Source organism: Dendrobates tinctorius, unplaced genomic scaffold (genome assembly GCF_039654945.1).
Source record: "Dendrobates tinctorius isolate UK_male_01 unplaced genomic scaffold, ASM3965494v1 ptg000007l, whole genome shotgun sequence".
Taxonomy (NCBI): domain Eukaryota; kingdom Metazoa; phylum Chordata; class Amphibia; order Anura; family Dendrobatidae; genus Dendrobates; species Dendrobates tinctorius.
The window spans coordinates 51,043,721-51,066,955 of NW_027361675.1; the positions used below are offsets into that span (position 1 = coordinate 51,043,721).

The following is a 23,235-nucleotide window of genomic DNA, read 5'->3' on the forward strand; positions in this document are numbered from 1 at the left end:
TCTAATGCTAATTTCTCAGTAATGGAGGAACAGACTGGCCATGTAAAAAGTATAGATGGACTTGTGGATAAAGAAGGTTAAATTCAGCTTGCAGTAGGAGACATCTAAGGTTCATTTGGAGGCTGGATAACGCTGTGTCAGAGCGTGAAGCAGTCAAAAGAAAAAGAGGGATCCAGTTCGACGGACTGTGAAATGGCTTTGATTCAAAGTGCTTCGTGTAAGCTAAAGCAAGACTTCAGCGGTACAGCTTACATGACATGTGACATCTACTTGTTTCAGGTAATCTGGCACCCTTGTTCATGATGTTTATTCTTGAATAAGGCGGCAGGTCACCTGAAATGCGCAGATGTCGCATGTCATGTAAGCTGTACCGCTGAAGTCTTGTTTTATCTTACACTAAGCACTTGGTGAATATAAGCCATTTCACAGTTAGTCGAGCTGGATTCCTCATTTTCTTTGGATTGATGGACTTGAAAAAGCTACACACATATAAATACAGTAGGTTGGGTGGGTTAAATCCTGCTGACATTCATTTTTAGCAAACATCTGGTGGGAAGCTTTAAAGGGAATCTAACTGTAAATCTGTACAGTTACATGTATTTGCCAAAACTTCTCTTTGTAAAAAAACAAAAACATGTATAGTACATGTGGTATAGTACATTCTTCAGCTGTATCTAATTCTAGTGAAAAATGTAGAGGACAATACGATTGTGTCATACATGTATGCACTAACAGATAGTAATGCTAACTAGGCTCTACAGAAGCAACATGAGTCTCTGCTACTTCTCTAATGACCCGCCAATCGCTACAGACAGCCAAATATCACATTTGAAAATCTTAGCATATGTGCATATGGAGTGTCTTTAAGGTGGTTAAAAGCGATGAGTTTTCTAGTGGAAACTGCATCAGGAAATGCTATTTCATTGAGGAGTTTTTATATTTCCAAAAGTAGTTTTGAAGAGTTTTTCAAGCTTTTATGGCTATGTGCATACAGAGTTTTTCATACTTTTTACAGCATTTTTTTGGAGCATCCTGAGAGTTTCCTCTCGGTTTCTGCTTAGTTTCCAATCCAAAAAGATTCAAAGAATGGGGTGAGCTCTGCAGTTCAACATACAATGGAAAAACTTGCATAAAACGCAGTAATAAAAACAAAACAGTTTTCTGCTAAGTTTAGAATTGCTATAGGAACATGTATACATAATACAATAAAGTTACATTGATTATTTTTCATTTATTTTGTCCACATTTATAACTAACCATGTAAGCTGCTGTTGCCAATTCCAACATTATAGCCTGAGCTCCGAGCTCCACAACACTGATAAGGCCTACAGAAAAAAAAAATCAACATCAGATAATGCCCTAAACTGAATAAAAGGGCTTTTAATATTTAATATCAAAAATTAGATACGAATAAAGATTTGAATAGGGTATTCACAAACATCTTTTCAGGTTGGTGAATCTGAAAAGTTTTTCAAGAGAAAGACATTTTTGGAAACACTGGTGATTTTTTTTTTCCTTTGATTAGTCTTAGTGTTTTTGAGCGCTTTTATGACGTTTATATGGAATTTTTTTTTCAGCATTTTCCTGGTATCTTTTTTACCAACGTTTTCTGGTAAGGGTATGTGCACACGCTGCGGATTCTGCTGCGGATTTGGCCTCTGCAGATCCGCAGCAGTTCTGCAGCCAGTGTACAGTACCATGTAAGTCTATGGGATTTACAATCTGCAGCGCACATGCTGCGGTTTTTCAACTGCGGAAAAGCTGCGGTTTTGAATCCGCTGAAAGAATTGACATGTCGATTCTTTCTGCGGATTCCGCTGCGGTTTCCACCTATTCCATTGTCCAGGTATTAAACCGCAGGGGAAAACCGCAGGCCAATCCACAGGTCATTTTACCTGCGGTTTTACCTGCGGATCCGCAGATACAAATCCGCGGGTGAATCCACAGCGTGTGCACATAGCCTAATTCTTGTTACTTCCTTCAACAATGGTTTTTCAAGCCCATGCATCTTTTGTATTTTCCTATACACTTCTATTATAAAAGTATAGAGCGTCTTCAAGATGGATGACGCCTGAAAAATGGTCAGATCATTTCTTTTAACCACTTTGTGCCTTTGGAAACCTAAAGCTGTGAAAAGATGCCCAAAAGCCGGAACAGAAAGTCATTTTTACATATAAAAGTATATGTCCATTCCTTCGATCATTTAGTTTTCGCTTTTTCAGGTGGTCTTCTAAGTGAAATCTACTTGAAAAAGACGTACTGTGCACAAACCCTTAAATACAAACAATAAACTTTTCTTGGATGACATTTTCCTGATAATTAAAGAGGTTTTCCATTGCATTACATGTGCTGCAATTCAGTTTAAATCACTAAAACGCTAACTTTTTTAGGCCGGGGTCAGACTTGCGAGAAACTCGCACGAGTCTCGCATGTCAATACCCGGCTCTGCCTCCAGCACTCGGATCGGAGCATTCAGCTGCATACAAATACATGCAGCCGCACACTCCAGTCCGAGTGCCGAAGGCAGTGTCGGGTATTGACATGGGAGACTCGTGCGAGTTTCTCGCATGTCTGACCCCGGCCTTAAAAGCATTCTGCTGTCGGCTGTTAGACAGCAGGGATCCGGCTGTCAATCAGAATGATGCGAGGAGACAGAACAGAGCGGGAAAGAAGCCACTGCTCTGTCGACATGATGTCAGCAGAGGAAGCTTAATCGCCGGCAGGAGCAGTCAGTGACCGCTCTGTGCCAGTCAAGAACTATGACGGGCAAAACAGGCAGGTAGATAGCAACAACCTCCTGCCTGTTGGTGCTTAGGCTTTTTTTTATTTTTTACAAAAGTCCCAGATATCCCCATTCTCTTCTTCTTCAGCCACTGGGAGCTGCCATTTGCTGGTAGCTCTCTGACAGCATCTCCTACACTGTGGCTGCCTTCAGCTGTCATCTGGGCACACCCCAGGGGCTGTTCAGGTTACAGCTGTGGGAGCTGTCACTGCAGGTATTTAGAGCATAGCAGGGTAATTGTCACGCTACTGTGCCCTGATCACTGATACATGGTCGGCTATGCTAGCTTAAGCTTCCTTCAGAGTATGATGTATTACATTGACATAGCGGAGTTGTATCTAATGCCAACATGTGTGGTACTCACTCCCCAGAGAATGTATCTAATGCCATTATGTGTTGTACGCCCCAGAGACGTGCACAGCGACGTGCATGTATAAACTGCATATATCGCACACATATACAATATACACTCACGTATATTTACACATATTTATACACATAACTATAGACACATATGTAGGGTGAGATCGCTCTATATTATATATGTATACTAAAGTAAATATACTATGAAATATATCAGAAAGTAGAAACTATAAAGGCTTTATTCCTATGGTTGTGCAGTGCTTGGTGATGCTCCTTGTGACACTGATGTGATCTGTCACCAGCAGTCGGTGTATGTGAGGGAATCCTATAATGATATAAGGTGTTTTTAAACCTAATACTTGGAGCTTTTCTTTGACCATGACATGTTAGTGATGCACATTACATCGCTAACAGCACACTGGGACCAGTTTAAGGCTGGAGTCACACTAACCTGCGCAAAATACGGTCAGTATTTTACATGCGTAATACGGATGACAGACCCCTAAATAGTGCTCCGTATGTCATCCGTAATCAAGGTGTGGTCGCGTATTTTGCGCATGTCAGCATCCGTATGTAATCCGTATGGCATCCGTATGGTGAGATTTTCTCGCAGGCTTGCAAAATGGACATATAATGGAGCCCTATGACAGTTTTAATAAAGAAATGAAAGAATAGATATAGACATATAGAATGCATATATATATATATATATATATATATATATATATATATATATATATATATATATGTATTCTATGTGTATATATGTATTCTATGTGTCTATATGTATTCTATGTGTATATATCTATTCTTTCTTTCTTTATTAAACCTGTCAGTGTGAGTTTACTGTATAGCGCACTGAATTGCCGGCTTTGCTAAAAGACACCTGGTGCGTATTTCTCGCAAGTCACATGTGTGGTCCGTGTGTAATCCATATTTTTTGCGCACCCATAGACTTGCATTGGCGTATTACGGCCGTAGTACGCTGACAATCGCAGCATGCTGCGATTGGCACGGAGCCTAGAATACGGATGAGAAATATACGGCTGGTGCGAGGGACCCCATAGAGAATCATTGGTCCGTGTCTAATGCATGCTTTTAGCGCCTCTCTCTTGGCCGTATTCCTCGCCAGTGTGACCCCGGCCTAAAAGCTAAAATTCGAGGTGACAGGTTCCCTTTAATGCCAAGAAAGAATATGGCATATTTTTTTTACTAGTCTACTGCTTACAAAAGATATGTCCTTTTGTAAACATTTGATTGTGAAAACTACAAATTTGTATGTAAAAGTTTGTTAGAAGGAACAGTACACAAGGGTTACCTGCTAAAAACCCTCCAATTTCGAAGCTCCACCATTCAATGCACACCATAAGCATGCTGGGTATAGCCAAACGTATAAACGAGCCCCATTCCTGTATGCAATCTCTGGACCAACCTTATAAAAAAAAAACAAGCCAAACATATTCTATAAGTAAATTGTTACAAAAATCAGCAAACAGGGTCATGAGGGAGGAAAAAGGGGTTTCAATATGCTATGTATATTGTTATTTCCATGTATTACATATAAAAACAAGTAAAATAATTAAATGTATGCAAACTGACAGTAAGGCTGAAGACTAATACATGTGCAAATAGAAAACTACACTACAGCACTAAAGTTCAGCAACGACAATCAAAGTTTAAATACAATAATTGAGCTCAGCAGCTCTGCTAGAGTTGCCGGCACAAGCTGTTGGGCTCACTGTCTACAGCATTGTCGACATGACGTCAGTGGTGCAGACGATATCAGACACCTGGAGCAACGGCGGAGACTTAGTGCTGGACCAAGGGACAGTGAGTACAGTTTATTTTAAAAAACGAAGTCTGAGGTTTTTTGAAACTAAAAAACCCCCTTTAATGTTCTGAACTATTAGATATTACAGTTTGTCTGGATACTGTTTCGACAACAACTCAAATGCGCTGAGTATCTGCCACTAATAATGGTGTCTGGTATTGTCTGCGGCACTTACAGTATGTCATATCATCAGCGCTGCAGACGATCAGTGAGCTCAGGGGATTTTCCCTTCTACACCAGGGACAGTGATTAAAGCTCGGATTGTTATTTTATAACAAGTTATCTGAAAAGACAACCCTTTTTAACAAAAATTACATACCTCCCCATGTTAGGAGGTGCAGATTTTTCCAAATAATGTAAATATAAAGCACACCACTCATTGCAAACTGTGATATTGTGTTTGCCCACGCTGATCCCCTAGAGGAAACAAACAAAAACACACAAAGGTAAATGAAAACGTTGCCTTCTTCTCTGCTGGATTACTGCTTCTTTACTTTTTGTTCTATACCAGAAATTTAGACTACATCACGTTATATAGGTATTCTTTACTAGCAAATCAACACACAATAAAATAATCTCTATAGTAAGGTAACCTCCGCATCACAGTATAAAAAATAATTCTACAACAGTATTCTCTCCAGTGACTGCTATAAGCCTAGAGTAAAAGATCAATGCTGTCAGTTTGCATGCTTGTAATACTGCCACTGTGATGAGATTAGTCACAGTATGTGATCTTATATAGAACGGTGGATCCGTCCTTCTGTCCGAAGCCGGGATCGGCGGCGCCTGCGCAGTGTCAGCGCATGCGCACACTGAAATATAGCGCCATTTTATTGTAGTCACGATATATGCGAATTCACAGACAGTGTGTCTTCAACAAAATGGCTCCAGATATCACGGGATGCACACTTTTCGACTCTGGCATCATTTTATTGAAAAATTCTACTACAACATCAAAATTGCAGTAAGCAAATATCCCTATGGCGGGAACGTGTGCACTGCTATATTGATGTTGTAGTACATTACTTCAATAAAATGGCACCGCAGTCAGTGCATGCACATATTGCGATCTCCGGCGCTGTTTTATTGAAGACACTCTACAAACATAACAATAAAAATGCTCACCACACAGGCATATAAAGGGTTCAATACATAGTATTATATAATGCACCGTACACATATAATAAACACTCAGGCCTCTTTTACACATCAGTATTTTTGATCAGTATTTCATCAGTATTTGTATGCCAAAATCAGGAATGTCTCCAAAATAAGGAACAGGAGTCAGTCTTTCAATTATATTTTTTTCTCGGTAAGTTCTATTCCTGGCTTTGGCATACAAACACTGATGCAAAATACTGACCAAATACAGACTTGTGAATGAGCCTTCACACATATATTTATCCTGGACAATTAATTTCTTGTGGGTACCACGCAATCTTAGGCCGGGATCACACACAGCGAGATACGGTAGGTTAAAACCAAGCTCTGGCGCCGGCACTCCGGAGCGGAGCGTGCAGCCGCACAGCAATACATGGAGCTGCACGCTGCGCTCCGGAGTGCCGGTGCCAGAGCTTGGTTTTAACCTGCGAGACTCGGCCGTATCTCGCTGTAGTGTGACTCCGGCCTTAGAATCATTAGGTCAAGTATATATAGTAGCCATGCTTCCAAGCTAGCATTCAGACACTGGTGGCATTGTGCATGTTCTATTTCTTTGGGTGCCAGAAAGACATATCTGAGTATGCGCCTTCTGTCGAAGTACGTCCGAAAATTTTGCATGGCAGAGCGCACGTTCGCTTTGGCGACACCATTTTAGTCTATGGACCCGTTGATGCATACATCCGAATCCCGTTTTGCAGGGGGGTTCGGACAGAAGCTCCAACGGCAACTATGAACGTGCAGAAAAGCGCAATGTGATAGCACTCATTCTAATGGTAGCAATTGTGTGAGGGGCTGGGAGTTGTATAGGCAATTATATGGAACGTGGTTAGCCAGCAAAGAAGGCAGGAAGTTTTAAGGTCTACGCAAACTGGAGCATTCAAGGGACTACGTCACCAGGTTTTTGCTATGTAATTTGAGAGCAGCAGGATGTAGGGACCAGAGACCCTGATTCCAGTGATGTGTAACTTACTGGTCTGCTTAGTTCGGTTCTCTAAATGTTGAGCTCTATATAACCCTGCCCACACTACTGCTAGGAAGCTTTCTGTGTCAAATGTGCATATTTCATAAGTTGAGGATCCAAGAAAAGCACTTCTGAGCATCCGCGCTGCTTTAGTGATAAGCATTCTTCAGAAATCCATATAAATCTTTCAAGTTCTTTATTATATGTACTACAGAAACTACGCGTTTCGAGGTGACAAACCGCACCTCTTCTTCAGGTTACAGTACAGAGTTGTGATCGGTCTATACAAATGACAGCTTTATATGCTGTGTGGGAGTAACCCCCCGTTGTGAGAAAAGGGCATCAACCTGCACATGCTTGACGCCCTTTTCTCACAACGGGGGGTTGTAACCTGAAGAAGAGGTGCGGTTTGTCACCTCGAAACGCGTAGTTTCTGTAGTACATATAATAAAGAACTTGAAAGATTTATATGGATTTCTGAAGAATGCTTATCACTAAAGCAGCGCAGATGCTCAGAAGTGCTTTTCTTTGATCCTCAACTTATGATACCTAGTGGACGCTGTCCACCGGCACGAGCTCTGCAGCAGCTATATGACTGCAACAAACGTTGAGAATGGTTGTGTCTGAACACAACCCATAAAGGGTGAGTACTCCAGAGTACTTTTATATTTTAATTGATTTATACCAGGTGAAGCCCTATGTCTGCGCCCCCGCCCTTGTTTTCTCTTAAAATGTGCATATTTGAAAGCTGACAAATCAGTGGTGGGGGCGAGGTTACAAAGAGCTCATGAATATGGAGGACAGCATGGCACAAGATAACTTGTCTTGCAGTGATAATCTCCTGCTGATAAAACAAAGATTTTATTGAAACAGCCAGCCAAAAAGTGACCTATTTCTGGAATCAGGCTCTTTACCCTTACATCATCTGTTCTCAGATTACAAAGCTAAGGCTGGTTTCACATTTGCGTTTTTTAGCGCTGGAAAAAAACGCTAACCTGCGCATGCGTTTTTTCCCCTATATTTAACATGGGTGCGCATACCTGCGCGCTTGTAAGCGCATGTATGCGATTTTCATGCGCTGCGTTTTTTTGGGGTGTGCGATTGGATTTTCCAGACGCATCATGTTGCATTTTTTGGCCCTGCAAAAAAGCGCATGCGCACATATGCGCACGTTTTGCGCTAAAAATGGCCATTATAGCCTATGGATGCGCATATGTGCGCACTGGCATGCTCATGTAAGCGTTTTTTTGCATATGCGTTTTTTTTTTTTAACCATGGAATTTAGGGGTTTGAGTTAGAGTTAGGGTTAGTTAAGGGGGTTTAGGGTTAGGGTTAGGGTCAGGGTCAGGGTTAGGGTTGGGTTTTGGGTCAGGGTTAGGGTTTAGTATGGTTTGGTTAAGGGTTAGGGTCAGGGTTAGGGTCAGGATTAGGGTTAAGTATGGTTTTGTTAAGGGTTAGGGTCAGGGTTAGGGTCAGGGTTAAGTATGGTTTTGTTAAGGATTAGGGTCAGGGTTAGGGTCAGGATTAGGGTTAAGTATGGTTTGGTTAAGGGTTAGGGTCAGGGTTAGGGTCAGGATTAGGGTTAGGGTCAGGGTTAGGGTTAAGTATGATTTGGTTAAGGGTTAGGGTCAGGGTTAGGGTTAGGGTCAGGGTTAGGGTTAGGGTCAGGGTTAGTAAAGTCATGGTTTGGGTAGTGTGAGGGGCCACCTAAAAATGTTGGAAAAAAACGCAAACGCGGTAAAAACGCACTAAAAACGCATACAAACGCATAAAAACGCTGCGTTTTTTTCATGCATGCGCATAAAAATGCTTGAAAAAAACGCAGCGTTTGTATGCATTTGTATGCGTTTTTTCAATGCGTTTTTTTGCGGGAAAAACGCGCTGCAAAAAAAAGCAAGTGTGAAACTAGCCTAAAACCTGGTGACAGATTCCCTTAAAAGGAGTGTAAATGCAGACAAATGGCATAAAAACAGCTTCATGAGAAGCAATGGTCACAATGTCATTACCAAATCCACCATGAGGGATAAGGCTATGTGCACACATAGTTTTAGGTGCTGCGGATTTTTCCGCGCCGATTTGGAAAAATCCGTAGGTAAATTCTCAGGTCAAAAAACCTGCGGTTTACCTGCGGATTAGCCTGCGGTTTAGCCCTGCGGTTTCACACCTCCACAATGGAGAAGGTGTGAAACCGCTGCGGATTCCGCACAAAGAATTGACATGCTGCGGATTTGAACCCGCAGCAAATCCGCAGCATGTGCTCAGCGTTTTTCAGTTTACCATTGAAAACAATGGTAGTTAACAATGCAGCTAAATCTGCTGCGGACCTGCAGAGCCTGAAACGCTGCGGCTCCGCAGCAGAATCCGCAACGTGTGCACATGGCCTAAAGGAAATATTGTTCAATGCTGATATTGAAGGGGTTTACGGCCTACAGATCCACAGGATATGAAATACTGTAAGTCTTCTGATGGTAAAATGGGCTTACTTAGGCAGATCCCTGCCCATAATCATTTTTGCTTCCCTTCTTCCCAGAGCCATGAACTTTTTTATTTTTCCACTAATATGGCCATGTGAGGGCTTGTTGTTTTGCGGGACAAGTTGTGCTCAAAAACGAGAAAAAAATTCCAAGTGCGGTGAAATTGCAAATCAAGTGCAATTCCACAATGTTTTTTTAGATTTTTTTTTACGATGTTCACTAAATGCTAAAACTGACCTACCATTATGATTCTCCATGTTGTTACAAGTTCATAGACACCAAACATGTCTACGTTCTTTTTTATTTAAGTGGTGAAAAAAACATCCAAAGTTTGTTAAAAAAAGAAAAATGGTGCCATTTTCAAAGACTCGTAGCATCTCCATTTTTCGTGATCTCGGGTGAGGGCTTATTTTTTGTGTGTCGAGCTGACGTTTTTATTGATATAACTTTGGTGCAGGTATGATCTTTTGATTGCCCGTTATTGCATTTTGACGCAATGTCATGGCGACAAAAAAAACGTAATTCCGGCGACTTGACTTTTTTGTCTTGTTACGCTGTTTCGCAATCAGGTTAATCCTTTTTTTTTATTGATAGATCGGGCGATTCTGAATGCGGCGATACCAAATATGTGTATGTTTGATTTTTTTTATTTTGAATGGGGCAAAAGGGGGGTGATTTGAACTTTTATTTATTTTTTTTTAATAACATTTTTTTTTCACTCTTTGCATGCTTCAATAGTCTCCATGGGAGACTAAAAGCTGCCATTACCCGATCGGCCCTGCTACATACAGGCGATGATCAGACCACCTGTGTGTAGTAGAATTACTCACTTACTATGATGGCTGACCACCAGGCATGACAACCATAGAGGTCTGTAGGAGACCTCTGGTTGTCATGCCAACCCATCGGTGACACGCGATCACGTGACCCGATGGCCGGAAGTACGAGTTAAATAAAGATGTCAGTTTGACAGCAGCATTTAACGGGTTAATAGCGGCTGGTGGATCATGATTCCACCCGTGGCTGTTCCGGGCACATGTCAGCTGTTCAAAACAGCTGACATGTGTCGGGAAAGATGTGGGCTCAGCGCCGGAGCCCACATCAGAAGGGAGACAGGACATGCGCAGTACATATATGGCACATGTCGTGAAGGGGTTAACACAAGGCACAAGTCAGGAAGGTGAGCTGCCCTATACTCAGCAGATAATGGCTGTGTGTGGCAATCAAGATCTCCAACAGCTGTGGTGAAGTTATGCACGAAACTGTTAACTTGTTAAATGCCACAGGTAATATCTGACAGTGGCAATAACAGTGCACCAGCATGAGGACATGTCATTTTATTAGATCCACAGCATAAAAATAAACAAGTTTGCAATTGACTTGCTTTTTCAATCGGCTGTTTTTTTTTTGCAATGAGAGATTTTATTTTTTACAGTGTACATTTAATTTCCATGGAGCTTGGCCTCCAGACCCTGGCTGAGTTCACACGTGGCGTTTTTTTCGCGTTTCCGCGGCGGTTTTAACCACGCGATTTTGCCGCAAAAAATACGCATCCCATGCATTCCTATGGGATTCCGCAATGCTGTGCTAATGCTGCGGTTTGTACTGCGGCGGAATCGCTTCTCGGTAAAAAACGCAGCATGCTCATTAATTTTGCGGAATCGTGCCGATCCCGCACCCATAGGAATGCATTGTTCCGCTTACTTCCCGCATGTGGCTGTGCACACCATGCGAAAAGTAAGCAGAACAATTGCGGATGGTACGCACGGTCCAGAGGAGAGGAGACTGTCCTCCGGGCTTTGGGTACCATATCCCTGTAAAAAATAGAATTTAAAATAAAAAATGGTGTTATTCTTACCTTCCGATATCCCGCGCAGCCTTCCCGCCTCGCTCCACGCTCTCGTTCCCAGTAATCCTTTGCGAGAATGACCGCGATGACGTCCGTTCTCACGGGATCGCGAAGTCTCGCGGTCATTCGCGCGACGTCATCGCAAATTACCGCGAGACGTCGCGATCCCGTGAGAACGGACGTCATCACTCGCAAAGGATTACTGGGAACAAGAGCGTGGAGAGAGGCGGGAAGGCTGCGCGGGATGTCAGAAGGTAAGAATAACACCATTTTTTATTTTTTTATTATTTTTTACATTTTATCTTTTACTACTGATGCTGCATAGGCAGCCTCAGTAGTAAAAATTTGGTCACTCTTGTCAAACACTATGTTTGACGAGTGTGACCAACCTGTCAATCAGTTCTCCAAGCGATGCTACAGAGCGCTTGGAAAACGCTAGCATTTTGCAAGCTAATTACGCTTGCAAAATGCTAGTTTTTCGGCGGGAAAATCGCAGGAATTTAAAATGCGATTTTCCCGCGGAATGGAATTCTGGTACTCTCGGAGTAATTTCCGTGAGAGTTCCGCTATGTGTGAACTTAGCTTAAGCCTAAGAGTGCAGCAGGTATGTTCCAGGATTGGGGTTAACTCTTAACATCCCAGTCATATCTATGTGTAAATACAGGAGAACAATGTAAAGTGCGGGTAATGGAGCAGCAAATGGGTTAAATCTGCGCTGCCAGTTGGAAAAGATGAAGGACGCAAGCCAAGTGTACAGTAGGTGGTTTAGTTGTCAACGCGTTTCGAAGTATACATACTTCTTCAGGACAACCAGGTGCTTGTCAGCGCAGATTTAACCCATTCGCTTCTCCATTACCCACATTTTTCATCCATTCGTGGGTTTGCAGCAGCTTATGTGTTATCAGTGGTTGTGTGTACACAACACAACCAGGTGAGACAATTCTGTTGTGGCATTTTACCCAGATAAGACCCTAAGGCTATGTGCACACGTTGCAGATTTTGATGCGCTTCTTCAGCGTTCTTGGACACGTGGAATTGCATCAAATCCGCAGTGTAGTGTACAGCCAATGTTAATCTATGTGAAATTAAGAATTGGTGTGCACATGCTGCAGATAAATCCGCGCGGATTTGCAGCGTTTATTTTCCGCAGCATGTCAACTCTTTTTGCGGATCTTCAGCGTTTCTGCACCCACTGACTTCCATTGAGTCAGGTACATTTGCAGCAAAACCGCAGATGTAAAAAGATTTGTGGATTTGCTGCGGATGTGGGTGCGAGAAACCCTGCAGAGGAACAATGTGTGGGCGGAGACTATGTGAGTGTCTGTCTGCATGTATGTATGTGTGTGTGTGTAGGTTTGTGTGTCTGTCCCTGTGTGTGTGCTGGTGTGTGCGTGACTGTGTAGGCAGTCATTGTCTGATGGGACTACTGCTCCCATCCAGCTATGAATGCTGTCACATATGACAGTGACAGCATTAGCCGATGATGGGACAGTAGTCCCATCACATGATTCATGTGTTCAATTGTAAAAAAACGAAAAAAAAAAAAACATACAGTACAAACATTACACACAACATATAATATACAGTACATACTCACCAATTACCTAGTCCCCGACGACCTCGATCTCCTGTAATAAAAATAAAATAATAAACCAACCTATACTTACCTTTCTGCCATAGTCCAGTTAATAACGAGTGACCCACTACGATCTCCCGTGTAGAATAGTGACATCGGGTGATGTCAGTATTCTACAGGGCCTCCTGTGATGCACTGACAGGTGGAGTTAATCCTCCGCATTGTATCCCTCCACCGCCGGGAGAGAGGTCACCTGAGTTCATTCTCTCACCGGCAACGCTGTGTGAGAAAATTCTCATGCAGAATTGCCACAAAGTGAGAGCCTAAACTCAGGTAACCTCTTCAGTGATGCACTGCAGGAGCCATTATCTTCTGTTAGTGCATCACGGGAGGCCCTGTAGAGCAGTGACATCACCTGATATCACTGTTCTACAGGGGAGATCGTCGTGGGACACTCGTTATTAGTTGGATTACGTCGGACAGGGAGTATTTGTGTTTGTTTATTTTTTTTTGCAGGAGATCGAGGGCGTCGCATGGATTAGGTGTATATTAAAGATAGCAAACTGTGTGTGGTGTTTTATTTCATTAAAATACTTTTTTCTGGCTGTGCCTTTTTTTTAACCCACTACCAAATATAGGATTAGTAAAGGTTAGGCGTCTTATTGACGCCTCTCCATTACTAACCGGGCTTGATGTGACCTTACAAAAGAAAGGTGACATCAACCCCCTATTACACCATATGCCACCGCTACACGGCAGTGGGAAGAGAGAGGCTAAGTGCCGGAATTGGCGTATCTTAGAGAAGCTCCATTTCTGGGGCAGCTGTGAGCTGGTGTTTGTAGCCGGGGGGGGGGGCAATATCCATGGCCCCTTCCTAGGCTATGAATATCAGCCCGCAGCTGTCTGCATAGCCTTTCTGGCTATTAATTATAGGGGGGACACCACGTCATTTTTTTGGGGGGTTCCCCCTATTTTAATAGCCAGTAAAGGCTAAATATACAGCTCTGGGCTGATATTCATAGCCTGGGAAGATCCATGGGTATTAGCCGCTTCCCAGGCAATAAACATTGGCCCCCAGTCGCTGTCTTTCTCTGTCTGGCGCAGAAAATTGCGTGGGAGCCCACGCCATTTTTTTTCTCTTTTTTTTGAAAATTAAACATATTGTTCATTACTAAATATCGGCCTTGGTATTATCTATCTATCGATATATCTCTCTATTTATTGATATATCTCTTTATGTATAGATATATCAATAGATGGATAGACACGAATATCTACGGATAGATAAATGGATATATCCATCTATAGATCTATCTATCTATAGATCTATCCATCTGTGTGTGTAAACAATATTCTTCAATGGAGTATGTAAAAGAAGAGGTTGGACAAAGAAATGACATAACAATTCTTTTTTTTGTTAAATAATAGATCTGTATTTAGCTTACAAAAACGCACACAAATCTGCATTAAAAAACGCATGAAAATCTGCGTGGATTTTTACCTGGGTTTTCTGCCAAGAGAAGAAGAATCTGTGCAGAAAATTCCACAGGCAAATCCGCCGCAACGTGTGCACATACCCTAATTGCGCTTTGTGTCTTTCCAGTTGTTTTTATTTAGGAGAACAATGTAGACTCATAACAACCATTGATAGCTAAATGAGTTACATTAGAACTTGTGATGAGTTTTAGGCGATGATCACAAGCAGTGTTTTACAAGTGCAGCATTTTTTTAAATCTGTGGCATTTCAACTCTTTCACTCATATAAAGTAATGAGAATATGCAAAAAACATCAAAAATAGGTTTATTTTTTTAACCATGTGCTGTAGACAAATCATATATGTATTCCTGATAAAAAAAAAAATGCAGCTAAAAAAACACTGCAGAAATGCTGCGAAAACATGCGTTTTGAATGCAGCATTTTTACTGCAAGGTGAGCAGGTTTTGGCTGCAGAAAATAACACTTCAAAAACAATGCATGTAAACATAGTCTGTTCTACTAAGGCCAATGCAAGAGCATCAGATGGAATATGCTAAGGACGCTTGGTTCCAGCTCTGCTGCGAGCATGAGCCGAGTGTCAGTGCACTGTGCTCCGATTCTCTCTCATGAGCACAGGTGCAGAGGAAATGGAGAAAGTAAATTCCCTATCTCCTTCATTGCTGGCATCTGTGGTAATCGTCCTGCTCTCTGAAGACATCTGAGTGCAGTCCAATGTTTTGCATCCATCCATAGACTTGTATGGGTGACTGCGATCTGATTCTCAGATGCAATCACAGCATACTGCAATTTTTTTCTCAAGCCAATTCGGCATGAGAAAATAATCGCAGATCTGAGCTGCCCCATAGAATAACACTGGGCAGAGTGCTATGCAATGCTTTATCTCACAGCACTTGGCCGTGTTATACGCTTGTGTGAGCAAGCCCCAATACTGCAGTTCTACTATTCACCAGAGCTGTCACTCTAGGAGGAGAGCCTGCCTTACTAGGAACCTGAAAATAAGGAGACTGTAGAGCAGTGAACTGCTCAAGAGACACTTTGAGAATACAAATTTAACTTTTGTAAGAACAAAGAAATGACAGATGAGGACACTGCAGGAATAACTATGATATGTTAAAAAATACTCACTGCACTCCCAGCTTCAGGCCATACATTAAGATGGCATTAACTGCTGCATTAATGATGTTTACACCAAGACCAGTAATAACCTGAGGCCATATTATACCCTGGGTGAAAAAAAAAATGCAATTACTGCAAGCTTTACCTTAATGTCAGGATAATAAAAGTTAGTTAAGGTACTGATACAGTTCAAAACAGATATCATAAAACAAAAACTCAAATATTTGAAATGTTCAATATCTAAATATTTAAGGCCCAATATTGAGGACATTTAATAGACGTGGGATGTACCCTATTATCACATATGTAACTCCACGATTCTTTGCTAGTCTAAAGGTACTGTCACACTTAGCGATGTACCAGCGATCCCGACCAGCGATATGACGCGGTCAGGATCGCTGGTACATCGCTAAGTGGTCGCTAGTGAGCTGCCACACAGGCAGATCTCACCAGCAACATCGCTGGGGACGGGGTTGCTACTTACCTGTCACACTAGGCGATCCTGCGTCCTCCCGCCCGGCTCCACGCGTCGCTCGTCGTCGCCGCAGGAAGCTGACGACGAGAAACAGTCCTGGACGTTCTCGCGCGATCAGCGGGGGGAGCGGGTTGTAGGTAAGTATCACACACAGCGATATCGCTGGCAATATTGCTATAACGTCACAAGTTACAGCGATATTGCTAGCGATATCGCTTAGTGTGACAGGCCCTTATTAGACTAGGAAAAGAAAGTCCTTAGCATGGTGACTGAGTGATTAGCAGCACTCTAGCCTTACAGCGCTGGGGTCCTGTGTCCTGCAACACCAAGGACAACATCTGCAAGGAGTTTGTATCCTCTCCTCATGCTTGTGTGGGTTTCCCCGGGTTCTCCGGTTTCCTCCCACACTCCAAAGACATGCTGAAAGGGAATTTATATTGTGAGCCCCAATGGGGTCAGCAGTGATAATGTCTGTAAAGCGCTGCAGAATTAACGCCTTTACTGCATGTTAATGACTGGACCAATTTTTACAATTCTAACAACTGTCCCTTTATAAGGTAATAACTCTGGAATGCTTCCTTGGATCCCGGTGATTCTGACAGTGTTTTCTCATGACATATTGTACTTCAGAGTTTGTGTCAGAGTGCAGCAAGCAAGTTTTGCTTCAGAGTGCAGCAAACAGGATTTGCTTCAGAGTGCAGTAAGCGGAATTTGCTACAGAGTGCAGCAGGCAGGATTTGCTTTCGAATGTAGCAAGCGGGATTTGCCTCAGAGTGCAGCACACAGGATTTGCTTCAGAGGGCAGCAAGCAGGATTTTCACTTAAGAGTACAGCAGGCAGGGTTTGTACTTAGTGTACAACAGGCAGGACTTGCACTGGTATGCGACCTTACACAACATAGACTGAAATAGGAAGGTTGCTCAGGCACCTCCCCAGTGGAGAGGAAGCAATATATACATAATGCCTCAAAACCATTGGCTGGAGAGGAAATAGCAAGTGCACGCGCTGGCCCTTTAAGAAGGCGGGAGCGCGCGTGCCCTTAGAACATGGCCAGAGACCCGACTGGCAGTGCTGATGGAGCATGCGGAAGCGAGGAACCAACTGCCGTGCGGGTGAGTGAACTGACACAACGGGAACCCGGCTTGGTGCTAACAGTACCCCCCCTTTATGCCCCCTCCTCTTCAGGCCATCAAGGAAGTTACGGAGAAGAATCCGAGCGCGAATATTCTCCTTGGGCTCCCAGGACCTCTCTTCAGGACCAAATCACTTCCAGTCAACGAGGAAGAAGGTCTTGCCTCTCACCTTCTTCATGGCCAAGATGTTCTCCACGTCAAATACATCATCTGAGGCTGTTGGCATGGGCGTGGAACTGGGATTCTTGAAGAAGGGACTCAGGATGACTGGCTTCAGTATTGATACATAAAAGGAATTTGAAATCCACAGAGAAGGAGGCAGCTTCAATTTATAAGAGACTTCCTTGATTCGCTTCAACACCTTGAAAGGCCCGATAAAACGAGGACTCCACTTGTAAGAGAGGACCTTCAGCCGGACGCACCTGGACAAAAGCCATACCTTGTCTCCAGGACGGAAGCATGGAGGATCCAGGCGCCTCTTGTCTGTATGTCTCTTCATACGACCCGAGGATGCTTTTAAAGTGACTCTGGTGTCCTTCCTCAACTTCATAAATTCCTTGGAAAGGACATCTGCTGCAGGGACATCAGAAGGAACCGTCACTGGAAGGGGAATCTCGGGTTGCCGACCGAACACAATGTAGAATGTCGACTCTCCTGAGGCTTCGCCAACGTGATTGCTGTACAAGAACTCAGCCCAGGAAAGTAATTTCACCCAATCATTTGGTGGGCATTGACAAAGTGTTGCAGGTAGTTGCCCAGGACCTGGTTGACACGCTGCACTCGTTCATTGGACTGATGGTGATAGGCCGAGGAGAAATCCAAGGTGATATCCAGATGTTTACAGAGCGCTCGCCAAAATCTGGAAGTAAACTGTGAACCTCGATCGGATACGATGTGGTGAGGAAATCCATGCAGGTGGAAAAGATGCTTTATGAAGCTGTCAACCAATTCAGGAGTGGATGGAAGACTAGAAAACGGGGTAAAATGTGCCATTTTAGAGAAGCGATGAACAACTACCCAGATGACGGTGCAACCCTCAGAATCTGGCAAATCCGTAATGAAGTCCATTGCTATATGCTGCCAAAGAAAGGATGGTACGGGTAATGGCAGGAGAGAACCGGTAGGAAGTCTTCTAGGAACTTTATTGTGGGCACAAGTCGGACAGGCATCCACATAAGCATAGATCTCCCTCCGCATCCATGGCCACCAGTAATGATGAGAGGTCAATTGTAATGTCTTCCTTCATCCTGCGTGACCAGCCACCTTGGACGAGTGACCCCAAGACAAAACCCGCTCTTTCTCAGATTCACCCACAAGGGTCTTTCCTGGAGGAATTCACGACAGGGGTGACTGTAACCATCTTGGAGGGTTCAATGATAAATTGAGGATCCTCCTCTTGGTCCCCAGACAGAAATGAGTGAGAGAGGACATCAGCTCCGACATTCTTGTCACCATATCTGAAATGCAAAAGAAAGCTAAAGCAGGCAAAAAACAAAGACCCCCTGGCTTGGTGAGGATTAAGTCTCTGAGCGGACTGGAGATATGCCAGGTTCTTATGGTCCGTGTAGATCACTACTGGATAACAATGTCCAGAAATAGAAGGCGAGCACCATCACAATAGTCCACACATCCGAACCATCATACATGTATAAAAGAGACGCAGCCGGCAATATAACTGTTTTACCCTTAGGTGCACATTCATGGAAAATAAGCTAATCCACATAGCAAAAAATAATAGAAAAGAGCGGCACTCACTGGGTAGTGTAGTCAAGGCTTTATTATAAAAGCATATCAGCGGGAGAATGGGTGCAAAAAGGAGATAGCAACGACGATCGTTTCGCGCTGGTTAAACTGCGCCCTCCAGCAGGTATTGCCACTCCTCCAAAGCCATCTTAATGGCGAGCAATTCCCGGTTCCCGATGGAGTAGTTATGTTCTAGAGTGGAGAAGGCCTTGGAGAAGCCGCAGGACATGCAGCGACCCAAGGAGGACTTCTGAGTAAGCACAGCTCCGGCCCCTAATGAGGATGCGTCCACCTCAAGGAAGAACTGTTTATTCAGATCCGGATGATGCATAACGGGTGCAGTGCAGAAGAACCGTTTGAGAGAGTGGAAGGCCTCTTCAGCCTCGGGGGACTAGTTTTTTGGATCAGCTCCCTTTCAGGTCATGGCAGAGATGGGAACAGTCAGAGTGGAGAAGTAAGGAATAAATTGTAGATAATTATTAGCAAAGCCAAGGAATCTTTGGATTGCTTTGACTCCCACGGGCAGCAGCCATTTAAGGATGGAAGACACCTTCTCAGGATCCATCCTGAGTCTGGTATCTGAGACAATGTATCCCAACAAAGGAAGAGAGGACTGTTCAAAAACGCACTTCTCCTACTTGGCGTAGAGTCAATTCTCCCTACGCTGAAGAACTTGCCAAACTGCTCGTCTGTGGGTGGCCAGATCCGTGGAAAATACCAAAATATTGTTCAGGTACACCACAATGCAGGTATAAAGCAGGTCCTGAAAAATGTCATTGATGATCTCTTGTAAAACAGTTGGTGCATTACTGAGACTGAAGGGCATCACTCGGTATTCATAATGTCCGTCCCTGGTGTTGAAAGCTGTCTTCCATTCGTCTCCCCGGCGAAAGCGGATTAGATTGTAGAAAATGAGGGAAAAAAGGCTAAAGGGAAAAAAAATTTCAGCTCACTGCTCTCAATAGAAGTTCTCAGAATGCAGTACTTGCAAGACGTTAGTCCCAGAAGGATTATAAAGTAGGCAAAGAGAAGCCTTGATCAGAGGCGTTGTCCAAGCAGGAAGAAAAAAAGAGGGGGAAATGATCTCCAGCGTGAAGACTTGGGTAAAATTCCAATTTATTGAATCACATAATTAAAAAACCACTGAATTCATGGAATAATATCTCATAGATGGGTTCCCAGGTACAAGCAGCAACCAACGCGTTTCGACCTATGTTTCCATGATTAAGACCCTTACGGATTACATTGTAGGCACCTCTTAAATCTAATTTGGTGAAGATCCTATTAATCGGTCAAACAACTCAGGAATCAGTGGGATATGGTATTTATTTTTCTCCCTGATCTGGTTGAGACCTCAATAGTCCTATTACGCAGACCTAACGCGCAAACCCACATCCTTCGAGACTCTATGCTCCAAATCAAACAAACCCACAAAAATACTATCCGTTATATACCATGAGCTACTTCTTGTGAAACATTGCCTTAAGCGGGCCTATATAGCAAAGTGGGAAAATGACCTAGGCTACACATTTTCGCAAGAACAGGGACTTCATATATATATATATATATATATATATATATATATATATATATATATATATATATATAAACATTCCCACGGTCCGACTAAATGTGTTAAAATCCAAGAAAACTCCTATAAGATAGTGTCCAGATGGTACATCTCACAAACACAATACCAGGCCTGGCGGGTGAATCACCACACGAAATGCTGGAGATGTGGTACTGGAGATGGCGACTACCTCCATTTATGGTGGTCCTGTCCAGTTATAAAACGCTTCTGGGCACTCACTGAAAATGTCATTCAAGAGGTAACTGGAAAGACAGCAACCCTAGCGCCTGAAACAACACTATTGTATTTTCCGGTGTGGCCGGGTAACAAGAAATTATCCATATTAGTCCACAACATAATAGCGGTAGCCAAACTTTTAGTACCCACGTATTGGAAAACTGAGAATAACCCCACACGCAAGCAATTGCTCTATAAGATAGATCAACTGTATCACACGGCTGAGTTGGTGGCACACGTGAATCTCTCTTTAACGCTGTTCCAGGACTCCTGGAAACCTTGGATTCTTTTCAGATCAAACATCCACTCGGATTCTACGCAGGACGCCACACAGTGAAGACTCATTCCCCCCCCCCGCCTTCCATCCCTTCTCACTCTTTGTCTGTCCTATTTCTCTTCTCTTACTCTAACTATCTCTTTATTGGTTTGCTGTTGTCCCAGATAGCTATATTGAAAAGGCCAAGTGTTGGATTGAACCTGGGACTCTTAGTTTGATACTATGCATTATTGTATTTTGAATTCTTCAGTTGTCAAAACACTTTCTTCAATTTGGCTGCATAATTCTAGCCATAAGTAAATGACGTGTATTACATTGGTTTTGACTAGCCAACTAAATGTATGTATATATGTCAAGCGCTGAAACTTGAAAATGTAATACTGCTCTATTACATTTGATGTTATGCTTTAAAAATTTAATAAAAAGAACATTGAAAAGAAAAGAGACCTCAATAGTCTATACAGGGTCGTAGAGACCCATCCTTTTTGACTAAGAAAAACCCAGCCCCAGCAGGAGAAGAGGATTTGTGAATGAACCTCCTAGCCAAATTCTCCTGGATGTAGTCCGACATAGCTGGAGTCTCCGCTGGGGACAGAGGGTAAATTCGGTCTCTAGGGGGTGTAGACCCAGGAATCAAATTGACAGGGCAGTCATACGGCCTGTCTGGAGGCCAAGTCTTGGCCTCCTTCTTGTAAAAATACGGACAAATAGGCAGACGGAAAAACGGGCAGCGATGCCGGACTAGGTGTGGGGAGGCCAAGTCTTGGCCTCCTTCTTGTAAAAATACGGACAAATAGGCAGACGGCAAAACGGGCAGCGATGCTGGACTAGACTGGGCCTTAGCCGGGCGCACAAGAGCCAGACACCTCCCATGACCGAAATGTCCCCAGTGGAGCACTTCTCCAGTTCTCCAGTCCAACAGAGGTTCGTGCTGACGCAGCCATGGTAGGCCCAAGAGAAAGGCGTGAGACATGTTGGAGAGAGTACCTATAAGACCATTTTCTCTGTAGAGAGCATCCCAATACAGACCTCAAGCGCCTCAGTAGCCAAGCGAACCGTCTCCCGAAGAGTTCTCCCATTGACAAATGATATTGTGAGAGGGTTCTGGAGTGGATGAACTGGGATTTGGAACCGATCCACTAGAGAGTGAAGGATAAAATTTCCGGCTGCCCCAGAATTCAAATATGCTGACTTGACAAACTGGGATTCACCGGTTGTCACGGCCACAGTAAAAATGAGGGGTTGAGAGACTTCTCCTACCACCCCAAGATGGTGGATCTTCTCCGGTCCTTGAAAAACGGAGCCAGGTGCTTCAGTTTTCTTTTACGTGTCACCTCACTAGCACGCTCACTGAAGCGGAGGTCTATACGAATGGCGAGAGAGATCAGGTCGTCGAGGGTAGTTGGTAGGTCTCGACCGGCTAGCTTATCCTTAAAATCTCCAGAAAGCCCCTCCCAGAATGTCACCAGCAAAGCTTCATTGTCCTATTCGAGTTTGAACGACAGAAGCGTACCGCATATTGCCCACAGAAGAATTGGTCTGACGTAAATGGAGCAAAGCGGAAGCTGCAGAGGTGGGTCGCCCCGGGTTCATCGAACACTTTGCAAAAAGCTTCCAAGAATGCAGGCAAATCGGAGATAATCGGATACTCTCTATGCCACAATGGGTTCAACCATGCCAGAGCCTCGCCTCCAAGGTGCAACATTAGAAACGCCATCTTTGCTCGGTCCAGCGGGAAGTAGTTCAAAATGTAGCCGGCACTGGTTGATGAACCCTTCGGATTGCCGTCAAAACGTGGTGGGGCTGCGAGTCGGAGGCCAGGATCTTGAACTACGCAAATTGTCTGGGAAGTCTCAGGAGGAGAAACGGCTGTTTCGACATGCTGGAACTCTGGAGGGATATTTAAGCCTCCAACTTAGTGGTTAAGGACTGCATCTGTGTGGACAGCTCTTCCTGTGCTTTCTTCTGTCGGCAAAGCCCCTGGTACATGGTCTGTACGATCAGGGTCTGGGATCCAGCGGGATCCATGTCCTGAGCAAACTCTCAGGACATGGTTTGTGGAACCACTGTTCCACGGACTGCAGAGAGCCTGGAGGGGCGTGACTAAGCGAACACCTGACTATTCACTAGAGCCTCTGATGGTGAGGTTAGACTTGGCTCCCGATGAACGCCAGGTGCAACTCCAGAGC

General features: G+C 43.7%; 1 protein-coding gene across 1 annotated transcript in view; it reads right to left on the minus strand.

Moving 5' to 3' along the window:
• Window positions 1-23,235, minus strand: part of LOC141088462 (multidrug and toxin extrusion protein 2-like) — a 219,633-nt gene that overhangs the window by 67,574 nt on the left and 128,824 nt on the right. Inside the window, exons 7-10 of the mRNA XM_073574554.1 lie at window positions 15,621-15,718; window positions 5,296-5,393; window positions 4,464-4,577; window positions 1,258-1,325 (exon numbers count right to left, since the gene is read on the minus strand). Of these exons, the coding sequence (XP_073430655.1) occupies window positions 1,258-1,325; window positions 4,464-4,577; window positions 5,296-5,393; window positions 15,621-15,718 (378 nt within the window). The remainder of the gene's footprint in view (window positions 1-1,257; window positions 1,326-4,463; window positions 4,578-5,295; window positions 5,394-15,620; window positions 15,719-23,235) is intronic.